We start from the raw sequence: 15,619 nt of genomic DNA, 5'->3' as shown, positions 1-15,619 counted from the left end.
ATTATACTTGATCCACAGATAATCCCCCAAATCCAGAAGCCACCTGGACAGTTGGCTGGACTGAGTTCTGCCAACGGATGTATGTTGATGCTGTAGCTGATTTCACGACAGATTTTCCAGGGACAAAAAAAAAAAAAACAGCTCCTCAAAAAACAATTATTCTAATTATTATTGGCGGGTGACAAAGAGAAGGACTGTTAATCCTTTGAGGGCAGAATCCAGTTGGAAAGATTAACTGCTGGCTCTTCTCTCTCCGTTTTTACTTTTAGGTACTTTTATTATGGAAAATTTAAAATACACAGAAAAGTGGAGAAAACAGTGTAATAAACACCCAGGTATACATTGCCAGGCTTCAACTATACCGACACAAGCCCAATCTCAACCGACTCATCTATAAACCATCCCTTGAAGCAAATCCCCGCTATCATCTCATTTCACGCGTAAAGACTGTTAAGGATCCGACTCCATTTCTGGTTCATCCGGGGGCACTGCCGAGCACCGTGTCTGGCACGGCCCGTAGCAGGTTCCGAACCTACGTCTATGAAACCCAAAGCCTGATTGTGCGGCGCCAGCCCGGCCTCCTCCGCTTCCTCCTCTTCCCGCACAGCGTGGGTCACTCGGCCTCGTGGCATTCCTAACACCCCACCGGCAGTCCCCGGTGATGCGCGAATGAGTCTCTCTGCGCAATGCCACAGAGAGTGCAAGGGAGGCGCCTTCCATTTCCTCTTTCCCCCGTGACTAACCCTCCGCGCCCTCCCCGAGCGTCCCGCTCCCCGGGGGCGTGGCCACAGCCCGAAGGGGCGGGGAAATACCCATATTCGGCCTTATATGGGCAGCCACGTCACAGGCCGCACACTCCACATAAGACGCGGCGCTGCCGGCGGAATCCCCGGCTTCTGGGGCGGCGAGTGGCCGGGCCGGGCCGGGCGCGCGGGGCGGGAAAGAAGAGTTGAGCGGCCGCTCGGGCGCGGGCCGCCCTCCCGTGCCTCGCCAGCGGGCACCCTGGCCGTGGGCACCTGCAGGGCGCGCGGCGCGGGGCCGCTGGGCGGCAGCATGAAGGTCACGTCGCTCGACGGGCGCCAGCTGCGCAAGATGCTCCGCAAAGAGGCGGCGGCACGCTGCGTGGTGCTGGACTGCCGGCCATACCTGGCCTTCGCCGCCTCCAGCGTCCGCGGCTCGCTCAACGTCAACCTCAACTCGGTGGTGCTGCGGCGGGCCCGCGGCGGCGCGGTGTCGGCGCGCTACGTGCTGCCCGACGAGGCGGCGCGCGCGCGGCTGCTGCAGGAGGGCGGCGGCGGCGTGGCGGCCGTGGTCGTGCTGGACCAGGGCAGCCGCCACTGGCAGAAGCTGCGCGAGGAGAGCGCCGCGCGCGTCGTGCTCACCTCGCTGCTCGCCTGCCTGCCCGCCGGCCCGCGGGTCTACTTCCTCAAAGGTGAGCGCGTCGGGGCCGCCAGCCCCCTGTCACCCTCCCCGCTCCGGGACGGCCCGGGGCTCTGGGGTCCCATCCTCGCGCAGGACGCCCTGCTCGGCCCCGGAACCCGGAAAGTCGCCACTTGCCTGAGTCTGCACATTGGGGCTAGACGCGCGCTAGGGAGGGCACTGCCAAGTGTCGGCGCCCAGCTTTGCTCTCCCCACCCGCGTTCCTCGAAAGCGCCTGACAGCCTGTCCTTCTGGGTGGGTGAGGTTGGTTACGCAGCTGGGGGCCTGCTCCTCAGCAGTTTAGGGGCCGTCGACTCGTGCTGGGCGCCGGCCCCGGTTCCTAGCGCCGGCCTAAGCTGGTCTCACCGGGGCCTGGGCTCTGAGTCTTCCCGATAAACAGACGTATCTGGCGAGATCAGCAGGTCTCGACCCTCTTATCCCCTCCCCAGGAGCATGGCGCCTTGGTGTCCCTTTCCCTCCTGCCTGAACAATTAACATACTTTAGGCTGTGTCTTCACCTACCCCTCTTGCCTTTTTGACCCTGTCAGGTCCCTCCCCTTCCTTTCCATTTCATTTTATTGCTTTTTATTGTTTTCCTCCGGCCTCCCCTTTTCTCCTCCCAGGCCTTTCTCTGGCTTAATTTGAAACTAACAACCCTCCCACTCTTTTCACCTCCTCCCTCCCTCATCCTGGGTCCGGAGCCTACTTTGGGTGGCTGGCGAGCCAGGGCCTAGGAAAGGTGCTGCAGGGTGGTGGTAGAGGGGATTCTGTCGCCTTTGGTTTGAGACTCCCCCCACCCCCCCGCCCGGAAGCTGCACCTATTACACCTGCTGGGGAAATGACTTTGACTTCCGGTGGTGGGTGGGTGATTGACTCTAAACTCCAGAGCATTGATTTCTGGGTCATTTCCTATGACAGCTCCCTCTTTCGTGTTTGAGTCCTTTGTAACCTCAAAAGTATGAAAGATCTAGCCCAAAGTGCAGTGTTGAGAGCTCAGCCTAGGCCATGCCCCAAAGCACTGCCAACTCTGGTGCCAACACCTTGAGATATAACAGTGATATGGTGCAGTGAGCTGTGAGGGCTGTTTTAAAACCCTGCGTCTTGGGGAATTTCACACACCTCCAGGCCAGGAGATTCCTGAAGCACCAGGGCAGCTCCCACCTCTATTAACACCTCTTACGGATTGTCCCCTGTTGATTCCTGTTAGGGAGATGACAAAGGCAGATAATGATAATCTTCCTTCTCCAGCCAGCCTCAGCCCCCACATGATGGAGGGATGCCCTTCAAGCTCTGCAGAGGTTTCACACATGACCCCTGATTTCTTTCTCTTCCTGATGTGAGTTTTGTCTCCTGTTTAAGCAGTGAGTACAGGAAAAGCTTCTGCCTTCCCTGTGCCATAAAAGATATGTTCCAGGAAACCTCTCCTGGTCCTACCTCAGCTCCCCCCCCCCACCCCCGCCTGGGGTGGGGAGGGGGCATGCTGAAAGTTTAGATATTGCATAGGAAGTAGGTAACTCTAAAGACTCACATCTCAGGAAAATTAATGTTTTAAATTTCTTTTTTAATGAAAGTAACATACATAGGTAAAAATTAGAACAGCACAAAAGCTGTGCAGTGAAAAGTGGGTCTTCTGCACACCCTTAGAACCCAGTTCCATTCCCCAAAGACAACTACCAACTATTTTTTTGTCATCTTTAAAATAATTTTCCATGAGTATCTTTAAAAAAGAGAATGATTTTGTATAGTTCCTGTCTTTGCCTCTTTCACCCAACTAGCTCTTGGGAGATTTATCCATATCAGAACATGCATGTCCATGTCACTTTTTTAACCAGTTCCCTGGTGACAGCCAACAGGTTGCTTCCAACTTTACTTATTGGAACAGTGTGGTAGGGTATTTTTTTTAGTCCAAATGCTTTTGCGTGTGTACTGTCTTTCAGTAAATTATGAGACTTGCCATGTCAAAAGTTACGTATATGTCTAATTTCAGTAAAAAGTTCTTAATACTTACCCTTATAACACTATTAAACTTTAAGTCGTTGCCAAAGAAAATTTTTATTTCCTAATATAATGTGTGTTCAGATAGGAGGTCAGGTTTAATCTAGTGGCATCTCAGACCTTCGGGGAGCAGTGCCTTTTGCTCTTCCCTCAAAAAAATAAACAAACAAAAAACACTAAAATGATCTCCACCCCTCAAAAAAAAAAAAACCCTACTAAAATGAGTTGATGGCTGAATGGCATTGTCAGAGCATATTTATATATAGTGTCCATGCACTTTACTCTGCTCTCCCAGTAATGCAATGGTGATTGAACACAGAATCACTGTCAAGAGGGTGGAAGCAGCCAAAAGAATTGCCGAGACTCTCACCAGAGAGGAATGTTCTGTCTCTCCACGCCTCTGATAGGAGTGGGTAAAAGACAGAGACCATCTTATCTGGAGGACTTCTTCTGACCCCAGCCTGAAGAGGCAGGGCCCTATTTATTTATCTGTCCCTCAACTACAGTAAGACTCATTGTCTGCCTGCCTTATTTTGTCAACAGGCAGGCAGGACCCAGCCCACACCGGCACCTCCTTTCTGTCTTCCTGGCAGCCAACTCTTAAGTGCTCTATTTAAAGCCAAGAGATGGGGTGGCCTGAAGGCTTTTCTTTCCCTCTCATCCTGAAGTTTTAGGGGACGTGGGCCACTCTTTCTCCAGATTCTATCCCGTATCACTCAGTTTGTCTCCTGGAACCCAAAATGTTGAGGCTCAGGTACAGGAAGTTATTTACTAACTTCCCTGGAAGCTGTGTGTCAGTGTCATTCTGGCCTTCTTTCTACGTCCTAGGGCTAGGGGCTATGGTTGGGGGAGGGGGGGTAAACGAAGCCACAAATACCCACCTCTGTTCCCCTCTGACATGGCCTCGTGCCTTCATGACCAAGAACACTGTCATTGGGGAAGCCCAAAGCTCACCTGGGGAGGCCCAGTGGGCTATCTGTTGACTACAGGGGAGATTTGGATGTGCTAAATGGGGGTGGGGGGGACGTTCCAGCAAGCGGAAAGGAAGCAGTAATGACAACATGATTCATTCTAGGAATTGGCTGCTGCTTCTGGGAGGGAGCTGGAGTCTGCCATGTAATCCATTAACCATTTGTCTACTAAAAACCATCATGTGCTCCACTGTGTGAGCTATCACAACACCAAGAGACAGAAGGAATAAAAAAGGGGATTTGGGGAAATCCACAGCCTCAGAATGAGTATTTTCAATTGATCATTTGACCCCAAGTGAATTCTCTGGGCCAGAAAAAGAAGCAGATTTTCCGGAGGCTCTAGGAAGTGTCTTAGGTCCCTTTGGATTGGAAGTAAAGTGTCTCCAAGCAAAGCCAGCCTGTTCTCTCAGTAGCCCCTGGCATTCTGAGGCTTCAGTGGCCAGGTTTTCACTTGATTCTTCCTGACTGAATATACTTGGCCTGAGAAGGCTTATTTCCAGATACATACTCACAGTTCTGTGACTTGGTCACAGTTTAGTTTTTACCTTAAGTGATCCATTTGGAGAAGTTTAAATGTAATATTAAGGGTTTTTACAGAATCCTACTTGCCAGAATGGTAGTTGACATCAATTTGAGGGCATGTGGGGGCCAAAAAGTTCAGGAGGAAAGGGTAATGAGAAATAGAAAAGGGAGGGTAGGTGTTAATCAAAGGGAGAGAGACAGTTTTTACTTATGGGGGCTGAGATTTAAGGTCGGAAGGCCCCATTCTTGCAGTTTGGTTTGGAAGGTGATAACCTAGATTGATTACTCTAAATTGGACCTATATTGAGGATTGTCAGCAGTGTTCTTAGCACCTTGGGAGTGAGAAAGGGCAGGGCTATTTTATTGCCCTGAGTTTGAAACCTCACATTAGCCCCCATTCCCTTATGAATAGAAGGGGTGCCATCTATAATCCAGTTTAGAGCTGATAGGTTAGAGATGAAAGATCAGTTTAGGAGTCTCTTCTTGCAAATTAATGAAATTCTGCATAATCCCACCTGTATTATAAACGAAAGAGGAAAAAGCTTTTGTTTTCGGGAGGGATTTAGTTAATATTTGCCAGATATCATATATTTCCTTTCACAGTTTGCTGCTTCTGATAGACACAAAAAGTTAATCATTGCTTCTCTGAACTATAGCTTTTTGGGAGGAAGTGGGGGAGTAGAGAAAGAGAGACAGAGTATGTGTGTGGGGAGGAGCCATTTATATTCTAAGACTATTAGTGTATTTGGTTCAATTTTTTTATGATCAGAACCTATATTAGCCTAATATTTTTGACTGTTCCACACTCGGTATTGATTAATTCTGGGCATTTCCTGACAGCCTGAGAAATCAATGCTTATATCTGTCTTCTTTGTTTTTTTCTTGTAGGAGGATATGAGACTTTCTACTCGGAATATCCTGAGTGTTGTGTGGATGTAAAACCCATTTCACAAGAGAGGATCGACACTGACAGAGCCCTCATCAGCCAGTATGGGAAACCAGTGCTCAGCGTCAGCTACAGGCCAGCTTATGACCAGGTACTTGGTGTGGAAGTGCAGCCCCAGCTCCTGGCCCTGTTCCTTCCTCAGCACCCTCACTCTTCCTCTCCATGCTCAGCAACTGTGGTTGGTTTTTTGTGGATCAGGGTGTTGGCAGAACCCTCCAGCTTTAGAGAGCCTCTGTTGCTTGCCAACTTGAGTTTCCATCCAAAAGTAAATGGGCTTCCTTCCAGCAAACAAGCTGACAAGAGCAAACGAGCCACAGGATGCTTGACAGCTTCTGGAGAAAAGGGGAAGTGAACAATATATTATTATTAGCTGGCCTGGGAGGTGCAGAGAAGCTTCAAAATGTTGGTTTAGGTTTCCCTGAAGATGTTTCAGAGCTGACTTTCAGGCTTCCTGTGCTGATTTTCTTTGTAATTGTTCATGCTCTGCAGTTTCTGCAAACTAACCCAGCACCTTGTTGGTATTTTTAACTAAAATGGGCTGGGGGGTGGAGGGAGGAAGAGGGAAGGTTGGCAAGAAACTAGAGTTTGGCTGGCTAAGCAGGCTTGTCTAAGGGTTTCCGATACTTATAATTTTATAAATTCTGGAGCTAGATGAAATCAGGAGACACTAGAGGGTTGCATGCTTCTACAAATGTATAGAGTGTTTTTTCCTTCAAAAAAATTGTACTTCGTGACAACTCATTAAAGGAAGTGTAAAATAGAATGGAACAAGATGAGGAAAAAAGGTAGGCAAGGACCCAAATCTGGCAGAAACCAGAGATCAAAATCTACCTTCCCATTTTACAGAGAGAAAAAACTGTTTCATGGCTGGTGAGATAATAGATTTGCCAAGAATCCTGCAGCTGAGTTCATGGCAGCACTAAACACAGAACCACCTTCTCTTAATTCCCTATTCTGGTTCTTTTAGGACCTTGTTCTGTTTTCCACATGCTGCCTTTTGGGAAAGGGACATTCTCTTCCAGGCACTTCAGTTGATGGGAGGAGCTTTTCAAGTTTTCCCCTTCAAATAAGAACATACTCAAAAACATAAAAAGGAAGACTTCTAGCTGCTGCCTAAAATGCCAGCTGCCTGCCATAAGCCCAGCTCTGTCCTGGAGATAAACTTCTAAGTAAAGCCAAGTGACCTTTCCTTGAATGGGATCATTGACCAGGAAGCCTAATAGCTTGGGAAGGTGCCAAAGTTCTTATTTTGTTTTCCTTTATTAAAAATACTCACACTATATGACGAGGCCTCAGCTTACAAGCCGTGGGCATCTGACTTAGCTGGATTTCTATTTTTGTTTGTTTGTTTGTTTGGGTTGTGTTTTCCCCTTGTTTCTCAGAAAATGAAAGAGAAACAAGAATTGGCAGGATGTTGTGAAAGCTCTCCAGCCTTTGGCTGAGTGAGGACTGGGGAGGCCCTGATGTGTCTCCAGCGTTCATCCGGGGAAACCCCGAGCACTGCTTCTTAGAAGCCAGGCGAGGCCGTGTTAACCTTTGGGGTTTCTGAAGGCCCTTGGTTTCTTCCTCTTGAGTCTAAACAGAAGATTCAGAAAAGAAAAGAAACATGGTTTCAGGGGTGTGTTGGGCTAAGCTCCAGAAGGTGGCTAGGATTCCAGGCCTAGTGTGTCAGCATTTTCCAGGCACTAAAGGGAAGATGAGGTCTCTGTAGGTACATCTAACTGAAGTGTTAAGCCCAGGGGCCAGCCATAGTAAATCCTAATAAAAATACTGGTTGTTACTGTTAACTACCTTTTGCAAAATCCTCTGTAACTTTCTTCCAAGTTGCCATACTGGCTTTTGCCTAAACACTTGAATTCTCAGGAAAGAAAAAGCAAGCTCCATATGCGGGGTGATGTGAGAATTGCCTGCTGCTGGCCCTTGTCCCATGCCCCTTTTCCTATGACGGGTCTGGTGGAGTTTCCATTTCACTCTTATTCCAGGACAGGAAATGGAAACACAGGAAACGGATGGATGATATGGAAAAGACTCCCAAAGACATAGCCACTGTCCCTCCAGCCCAGTGTTTCCCTCTAAATCTCCAGGGCTCCATTGTTCTATCACTGGCTTTTCTGGAAAAGCCACTCTGGAAATGCTGAGTCTGACCAACCAGCAGTTCTTTTTAGCTTTGCCTTGGAGTAGGTGGTCTCTGGTTCCATTGGAGATCCTCCTTAACTAGAAACCTGGTGTGTGGGTGGTCTCCCAAAACGGGGCAGATGTGAGCATCTCTCACCCAAACCTTCATCTCCACATGAAGAAGATCCGGGTGGGGTAACCCCTCTGCTTGCAGCCTAACAGCTTTTCTTTATCTGAGAATTCCGGGTAGATAGTATTTTCACTTCTCAGAAGCATACTTTTTTGGGATGTGGGGGACACATTTTAACATCTCTGAAATCCGATGCATCTTATGATAAAGTGTCCTAGGTTTGATGAAATACACTGTATAAAACATCAGGACTGTTAAGTGGGGAGCTCACCTTGTTGAATTCTCCTCTGTTTTATCCTGAAAGAAACTGGGGCTGCCCCCAAGTTGAAGGGCTTGCCCTGGTCCTGTCGTGTCAGCTAGAACTTGAACACAAGCGTCTCGTTGCTTCCCGTCACATCACACCGCTTCTCTTCCTTGTCAGCACAGGAAGGCTGCGGGCATTTCCCACCTCCTCGATTTGTGTGAGAAAATGAAAATCTTTGTCATGTGGGCTTTGCCATCACTGAGTCACCAGCAGTAATGTAGGGTAGAGAGTCTGCCGGGGTGGAGGCTTCCCCCACACTCTTGGTTCAGTAGCCTTGGCTCTGGACTCTCTCTACCTGGAAACCACAAAGGGAACCTCCCACCTTAAAATAAATAGGTCAGGGTTGTTTTGTTTCTTGCCCCAAGTGAGCAGGCTAATCCAACATTTCCTGGTTGTCCTTTGCCCCTGCTTCCAGGGTGGCCCAGTTGAAATCCTTCCATTCCTCTACCTTGGAAGTGCCTACCATGCATCCAAGTGCGAGTTCCTCGCCAACCTGCACATCACGGCCCTGCTGAATGTCTCACGGCGGACCTCCGAGGCCTGCACAAGCCACCTACACTACAAATGGATCCCTGTGGAAGACAGTCACACGGCTGACATTAGCTCCCACTTTCAAGAAGCAATAGACTTCATTGGTAGGTTCAGCCATTCCCCCTCAGTTGTTCTGAGGCCCCGAAGGGTCATGTGTTCTTGGGTTTCGATGTGCTGATGGTGGTTGACTTCTTGGAGAAGAAAAGTCTCTTGTATATGTAACCACCAAGAATTGGAGCCAAGAAGGGATGCAGCCCCGAACACGCAGAAGGGAGGATTTGAGTTGCTATTAATAGGAGCTTTTATTTGCAAGATAAATTAATATAATTTTATGGCAGTACTCACTGCCGCTCTTGTTATGGTTTCTAGCTGGGCAGGAAGCAGAGTGTGTCTGTGCGTAATGCTCCACGCCAGGAAAGCAGGGGAGGGAAAGAGCCACCCTAACTGTGCTTCTACGTAGGTTGGGATATTTTTAAAAGCAAACAGAAGGATCGAGGGAGACTACTTAACGCACTAAGCCCCAAGGGCCCCAGCAGCTTTCCAGTTTTTGGCAAACCACTTTGGGGGCAATTTGTTTTGTATTTTCAGCTAATTTTGGATTAAAGATAGCACTTGACTCAAGTTCCATGCTTTGTGCACAGAAAAGTTGGCATCTTTCTGCATCCCTTCTCTATTCCGTGAGGCAGTTACCATTCACTCTGTTGCGTAGGCCTAGAAATTTCTGGTCCCTCGGCCTGGAAAGGACATTCTTTGGGCCTGGGGTTTCCAGCTCGTCAGTATAGCTTGATCGTTCTCCCATTTGACATCTTCTCTTTCTCTCATCCATTTCCCTGGAGGCTGAGCTGACTGTTTCCTGTCTCAAATTCGCAAGCACCACTCCGCAACCTTAGGCTCTTTCCTCCCTTTGCAGAGTCTTTTCCCATTAACATACATAGTTGTTGAAGCCAAGACCTTATTCTCCTGTATCTTATTGTGAGGGATGTTGGAGGGGAAAAGGCAGGTGTCAGGCACAACAATAATTACTTAGTGCAGGTAGCAGTTAAAGGGCCCCTCTGCTCATCACGCACTATTTCTGCGGGAAGCTAATGAGAAACTGACCAGAGGCAAAAGGCCAAGCCTATCCTCCTTGTCCCTGAGCCTCTCTGCGGAGGCCAAGACGGCTCCTCTGGAGTCTCTGAGAGGCGCCAAAATGATGGGTTCAGGGTGGGAAAGCCTTGCCCTTCTCAGCCTATTATTTAATTACCTAGATAGCTACTCAGTGAGGTCGTGAAACCCGCCCCCATCCATTTCTCAGAAGCCTCCTTCCCCATCCTGTGTGTGTCTTGTGTCTGTCTGTGTACACAACCACGCACACCCACAGCATTTTGAAAGCACAGGATGCTTTTCCCCAGACTGGTCGCCCTACTCAGGGAAGGAGGGACTGAAGTTGAATCATGCAGTAACTCCTACCAAGGGGAAGGCCACAGGAGGGCCACATGGAAGGCAAGCCCTGAGGGGATAGAGTGGGATCCAGAAGCAATGCACTCAAGGCCAAGGCCCTTTGCCTTTTTGGCACTGGGCCAGGTAAAAGCTAGCGTACAAGGAGGCCAGCAGGAGGAACAAGGGAAAATCAGAGTTACAACTCTATAATCCTAGGGACTTGGGGGTCCCCTTTTGAACTAACTTGCAGGAACTTATTTTTCCTCTTGAGACAGAGACTGAGTTGGAGGCACCTCTAACGAGCTACAATAGTGTCCTCACATGGGGAAACTCCAGGGTTCCTCCTCGACTCCTCAGAAACTTGATGTTTTAGATTTTGCAGATCTCATTTGCAAAGTCCTTGAACTCGAGGAGGGAGATGGATAAGGAGGCTGACTTTTTATTTGCCCTTAAAATCTTAAATATTTTTGCATACTGTGGCTTTACATGGTGCCACGTACACCTAACTTCCTGTGATGTAATTGTTTCCTTAGTAGCAAGAGAGAGAATTGGAAAGACTTTTTTTGTGGTTATTTAATGTGTATGTTTAACCTTTTACCCTTTCTCATTTTTAACAGTTGTAGCTCTTTTGGGGGCAGGAATGGAGCAGAAAAGGAGGGCACCCCCCCCTTTTGTCATATTGAGCTAAAGAATGCTGATGGTGGTAGCTTTATAGCAGTGACTCCCATTGTTGTGCAAGATGGACTTTGCAAAAGCCATTTATATCCTACATCTTAGTAAGCATCACTTAGCCAGGGCTATAATTAGTGGCTGTGCACTATATATTGTATGTTTGGTAGTGGGAACCCTGGGAACTGAGCCAAGCATCCTGCCTTGGCATAGCCAGACAGGGTGCCTGGGGAGGCCAGAAGGCCTCTACCAGGATGGGGAATATGTCATCACCATTAGACTCAGACCCTGAGAAGCAGGATTTGCTTCTCTAAGTCAGCCTGAGCTTGAGGCCCTCAGAAAAATCTGCATAAGCAATGAAAATTTGTATGCAATTTCAAGGCTTTTCCAGTGCCCTCTTGGAACCCATCCATGTTCGGATGGCATCCTCAGGAAAGGATTAGTCCAGGTCTAGCACCTCCAGTGGCAGAGTCTGTGCAGGTATCCTGGAGAACCAGAAAGCAGCCCTAAGGGTTAGAAAGGTCCTACGTGGGGAAAGACATTGGTGGGACCTGAAAGCCCTGCCCTCACCAGTGGGATTAAAGACTAGCAGAAGTCTGGTGTAGGACCTCAGCTGCTGAGCAGTCCTGATTGTTGGATAACTAGGTTACTTTCGTGTTTAATTCTTGTTTGGTGTTGCCTTTGGGTTCCAATCCCAGCTTATTCTCAGTCTTTTCTTCCTTTCAGATTGTGTCAGGGAAAAGGGAGGCAAAGTCCTGGTCCACTGTGAGGCTGGGATCTCCCGTTCGCCCACCATCTGCATGGCTTACCTCATGAAGACCAGGCAGTTCCGCCTGAAGGATGCCTTTGATTACATCAAGCAGAGGAGGAGTGTGGTCTCGCCCAACTTCGGCTTCATGGGCCAGCTCCTGCAGTATGAGTCTGAGATCCTGCCTTCCACACCCACCCCCCAGGCTCCCTCCTGCCAAGGGGAGGCAGCCAGCTCTTCATTCATAGCCCATTTGCAGACACTGAGCCCTGACGTACAGGGTTCCTACTGCACATTCCCTACCTCCGTGCTGGCGCCAGTGCCCACCCACTCGACGGTCTCAGAGCTCAGCAGGAGCCCTGTGGCCACAGCCACGTCCTGCTAAAACTGGGAACCAGCCCAGCCCCAAGAACAACTGTGATTTTGTTTTTTTAAACTCGTGGACATTTCATACCTGTGCAATACTGAAGACCTCCCTCTGTCCTGCTGCCCCAGTGGGACAGTTCATGGTCACCAGGCTTGCAAACGAACTTCAGACTGACCTGGGGGATAGGTTCTCGGGACCGAAGGAAGGCTAAGCCATTATGAGAGCACAGTGTGTGCTAACTACTGTACTTCCAGACCCCTGCCCTCTCAGGACTGTTCAGTCCTAGCACCTCAAAGTTCGCCTTTTCATTTCAAGCGTAAGGCAATAAATACCTGCAGCAACATGGGAGAAAGCAGTTGCTAGACCTGGAGAAAAGGCAGTTATGAAGCCAATTCATTCTGAAGGAAGCACAATTTCCACCGTACTTTTTTAACTGGGCAGTCTCCGTATTTGTCTCTGTTGCTTCAGGAAATAAGCTGATCATCTAGTCAGGAGAGTAACCCTATAGGGTTTGTTAGGGACCCAATATATATGCTGATTTGACCCCTCGTGTTTCTGAGACTCTCTCTTGGGTCCAATGGAGGCGGTTGGTTGAAGTAGGGAGACGCTGACACTTCTGGGTTGCCTTTTCACTGTGGGTCCTTCCCTGACTTTGGACTTTGGCATGACTCTTATTCATACTTGAACCTTTCTTGTTGCACCTCTTCTCAAAGCAGCTCTTGTGTCATTTTGAAAAGAGTTCTTCAGACCACAGACCAAAAGTCACCTCGTTGAGGTGGCAGTGGGTGCCAGGAGAAAAATGGTACCTGCTGTCCGGTCAGTGGCATTGATGTGGTCATTTCCCCAGCTTGCTGTCCTTAGGTGTGTTTGTCGCGTCTCTCGTGACACTTGTTTTCCTCCTTGCCCCTGGGGTTTGTCTTCAAGTTGTGGACTTCTGGGATTTTCAGAGTTCTCAATGTGGTACTACTGCTTTTTTTTTGTCCATAGGTTATTTCTCCAGGGGAAAAGGCAATAATTTCCTAAAATCCACACGAATGTGAAGAAAAACAGTATGTTACTGGTTGTCATTGTTGTTTTTTATAGTGTAAAATAAAAATAGTCAAAAGAAAAAAAGCACTTCTTTTGGTGAGTTGGGGTAAGGGAGGAATACGTTTAGGTGGGGACGTGGCCTGCTCCACCGGGATTTATCTCCAAAGGAACTCTAAGGTGATGGTGGCAGTAGGCAGGAGGCTGTGGAACAATACAGAATGTTGCTTTCCAATTGAGAGGCCTCCCAAAGCTCATTTGCAAGAGATGTCCTTGGGCACCGGCCACACAGGTGGTCAGAGCATCTGCTCACTGAGTTCTTCACTCCTATGATCCCAGGCAAGGAATTCGACTTGAACCTCAGATTCTTCATGTGCGGAGTGAAATGAGCTAGGTGATCTCCCAAATCCCTTAAAGCCTGAGAACCTGGATTCCAGCAAATCTGAGTGCCATGGTTGTGGTCAGCTTCCTCCCTCCAGTTCCTGGCACATGGCAGACACTTGGAAAAGGTTGGAAAAATGGCCAAGAGACAGAAGTAAACTACTAGGTGAAGGTTTACCTTAAGTGCCTCCCCACCCCCTTTTTTTACCACTGAAATGAATTCCCCCAGGAATTCCTAGGTAAACCTTCAATGAGTGGTTTTAAATCCAAGGCTATATGGACTTGCCTTCTGAGTAATTTTCTCTGCAAGGGAAGGAGGAGGCAGTATTGATGTCACCACACACTTGGCTCTGCCTCCGCTCCAGCTTAACCCTTGGGGCCTGTTTCCTAATCAGAGGGAACCAGGAACTGGCTGGGATTTATGCCACCCAGTCAGCTAGTGCCTGACATGGGCATTCTAATTATACCCCTAGATCGTAGAGGGTCCAAAGAGGCCTCCAGCTCCCCTATCAGGGGCCATGTCAAAATAGCAAGATGGCAGCCAAGCCCCGGGTAGGCAAGCTCTTTCTGAACACCTCACTTCAAAGGCTTTGCTTGAGGCCTTACTCTCCACACTCCTTTCAAAACGTTCTACAGTTTCCTTGTAAAGTCCTCAGATAAGAATGCCACCCAGACTGGGGAGGCTGCATTTCCTTCAGCCCATGGCCCTTATCTGCATAATCCAAGCAGGCCTTCCATGGGAGGGAAGTGGAGCGTAGAGGACTGGAGAGGGAAAGGAATGTCCTGGGTGCTAGCCCTCACCCTACCCCTAACTCCAGTGCTTTGGAGCTAATCTCTAACATCTGGACCAAACTACTCTAGAGCCTCATCTAGCTGATGCCTGAGATCCCTCCTCAGTTCCACATCTCTGAGCCCGTGCTTAGCCTTGGAACATGTCCCGGAAGCCTGCCTATTGTTTGGGCCTGCCCAGGTGCTGAGTGGCAGGAGGGGCCTCACGCAGTGAGAGCCAGGGAGTAGGAAGCTGGGTGCAGGCTGGGGTGATGTGCTAAGCCACGTCCCACTTGCTGACATTTGCTTTATTGCATTAAAGCCTTTCTCCGAAGGGTGAGTAAGTCCTCTAAATCAGGCCTGTGAGGATGGCTCATAAGCCAATGAGTCACTGGAGGGTGAGCCAAATGAAGCCCCACAGCTGGAGATGGCTCTGTAACTCACTCCTTTAATAGTCTCCTCATTAATTACAGTTCCATTTTGGCCAAGACCAACTTTACACTGGCTTCCAGTGCTGGGTGGGGGAATTAAAGTTGGTGTTTTCCAATTTCTTCATCCCAGGTTTTGAAGAAACATCTCTGTTGGCCTCCAGCAACGTTTCAGGTAGAGAAGTGTCTAGGAAAATAGAGATGTCAGTTCCCCGCTGTTCTGTTTCCCAGCTGGACCTGTGGATGAGCCCCTTCAGGTCCACCCTATCTCCTCAGCTGGGCCGGATAGGGACAGGCAACGTATGAGCAGCCTCACACCAGTGTGCTGGCAGGAGCCCTGTGTACTCGCAGATCACCTTTGTGTGAGGGCCCAGGGGAAATGCCTCACAGATCCCAAGACCCTGAAAGGCTGTATCTCTCTGAGTTGCTGCTGGTTTATCTTATTAACGCCATAAAGCTCATGACTTCCCATTTCCCTCCTCACTAAGGCCCCTAGGCAGCTCATAAGCAAATTTTTAGCCTACCTGTGGCAATTTTATAGGACATTGTATTTTATAACTCATCCTTCAACTAAATAACACTTAACAGCCCTTCACATCTCAACTCCAACTTTACCTCTCCAGGAAGCCCTCCCAGACTCCCAGCCCAGATCAGATGTCCCTGTTCCATCTCTCATGGCTCCCTAGCTATATCTTTTCTTCATATTTCACCAAAGCTTAAGAAGTATCCATTCATTTACCTGTGATTATTCTATTAATGTCCATCTTCTCCAAACTTGGAAAGACCAGGAGAGCAGAGAGTATATTGTGTTTCAAGAGGGACACAGCACAGGGCCTGATTTGCAGTAGGTGTTCAATAAATATTGATCATGTGAAGGAGC

General features: G+C 48.8%; 1 protein-coding gene across 1 annotated transcript; it reads left to right on the top strand.

The window, feature by feature from the left end:
• Positions 1-813: 813 nt before the first annotated feature.
• DUSP5 (dual specificity phosphatase 5) lies at positions 814-13,249 on the top strand. The gene is made up of 4 exons (XM_039871246.1): positions 814-1,432; positions 5,796-5,944; positions 8,818-9,037; positions 11,748-13,249. Exons 1-4 carry the CDS (start codon positions 829-831, stop codon positions 12,152-12,154), a joined length of 1,380 nt encoding a protein of 459 aa, XP_039727180.1. The 5' UTR covers positions 814-828; the 3' UTR covers positions 12,155-13,249.
• Positions 13,250-15,619: the final 2,370 nt, after the last annotated feature.

This window comes from Pteropus medius, unplaced genomic scaffold, assembly GCF_902729225.1.
Source record: "Pteropus medius unplaced genomic scaffold, Ma_sr-lr_union100, whole genome shotgun sequence".
In the NCBI taxonomy this organism is placed as follows: domain Eukaryota; kingdom Metazoa; phylum Chordata; class Mammalia; order Chiroptera; family Pteropodidae; genus Pteropus; species Pteropus medius.
This window is presented reverse-complemented; position numbering and strand designations above follow the sequence as displayed.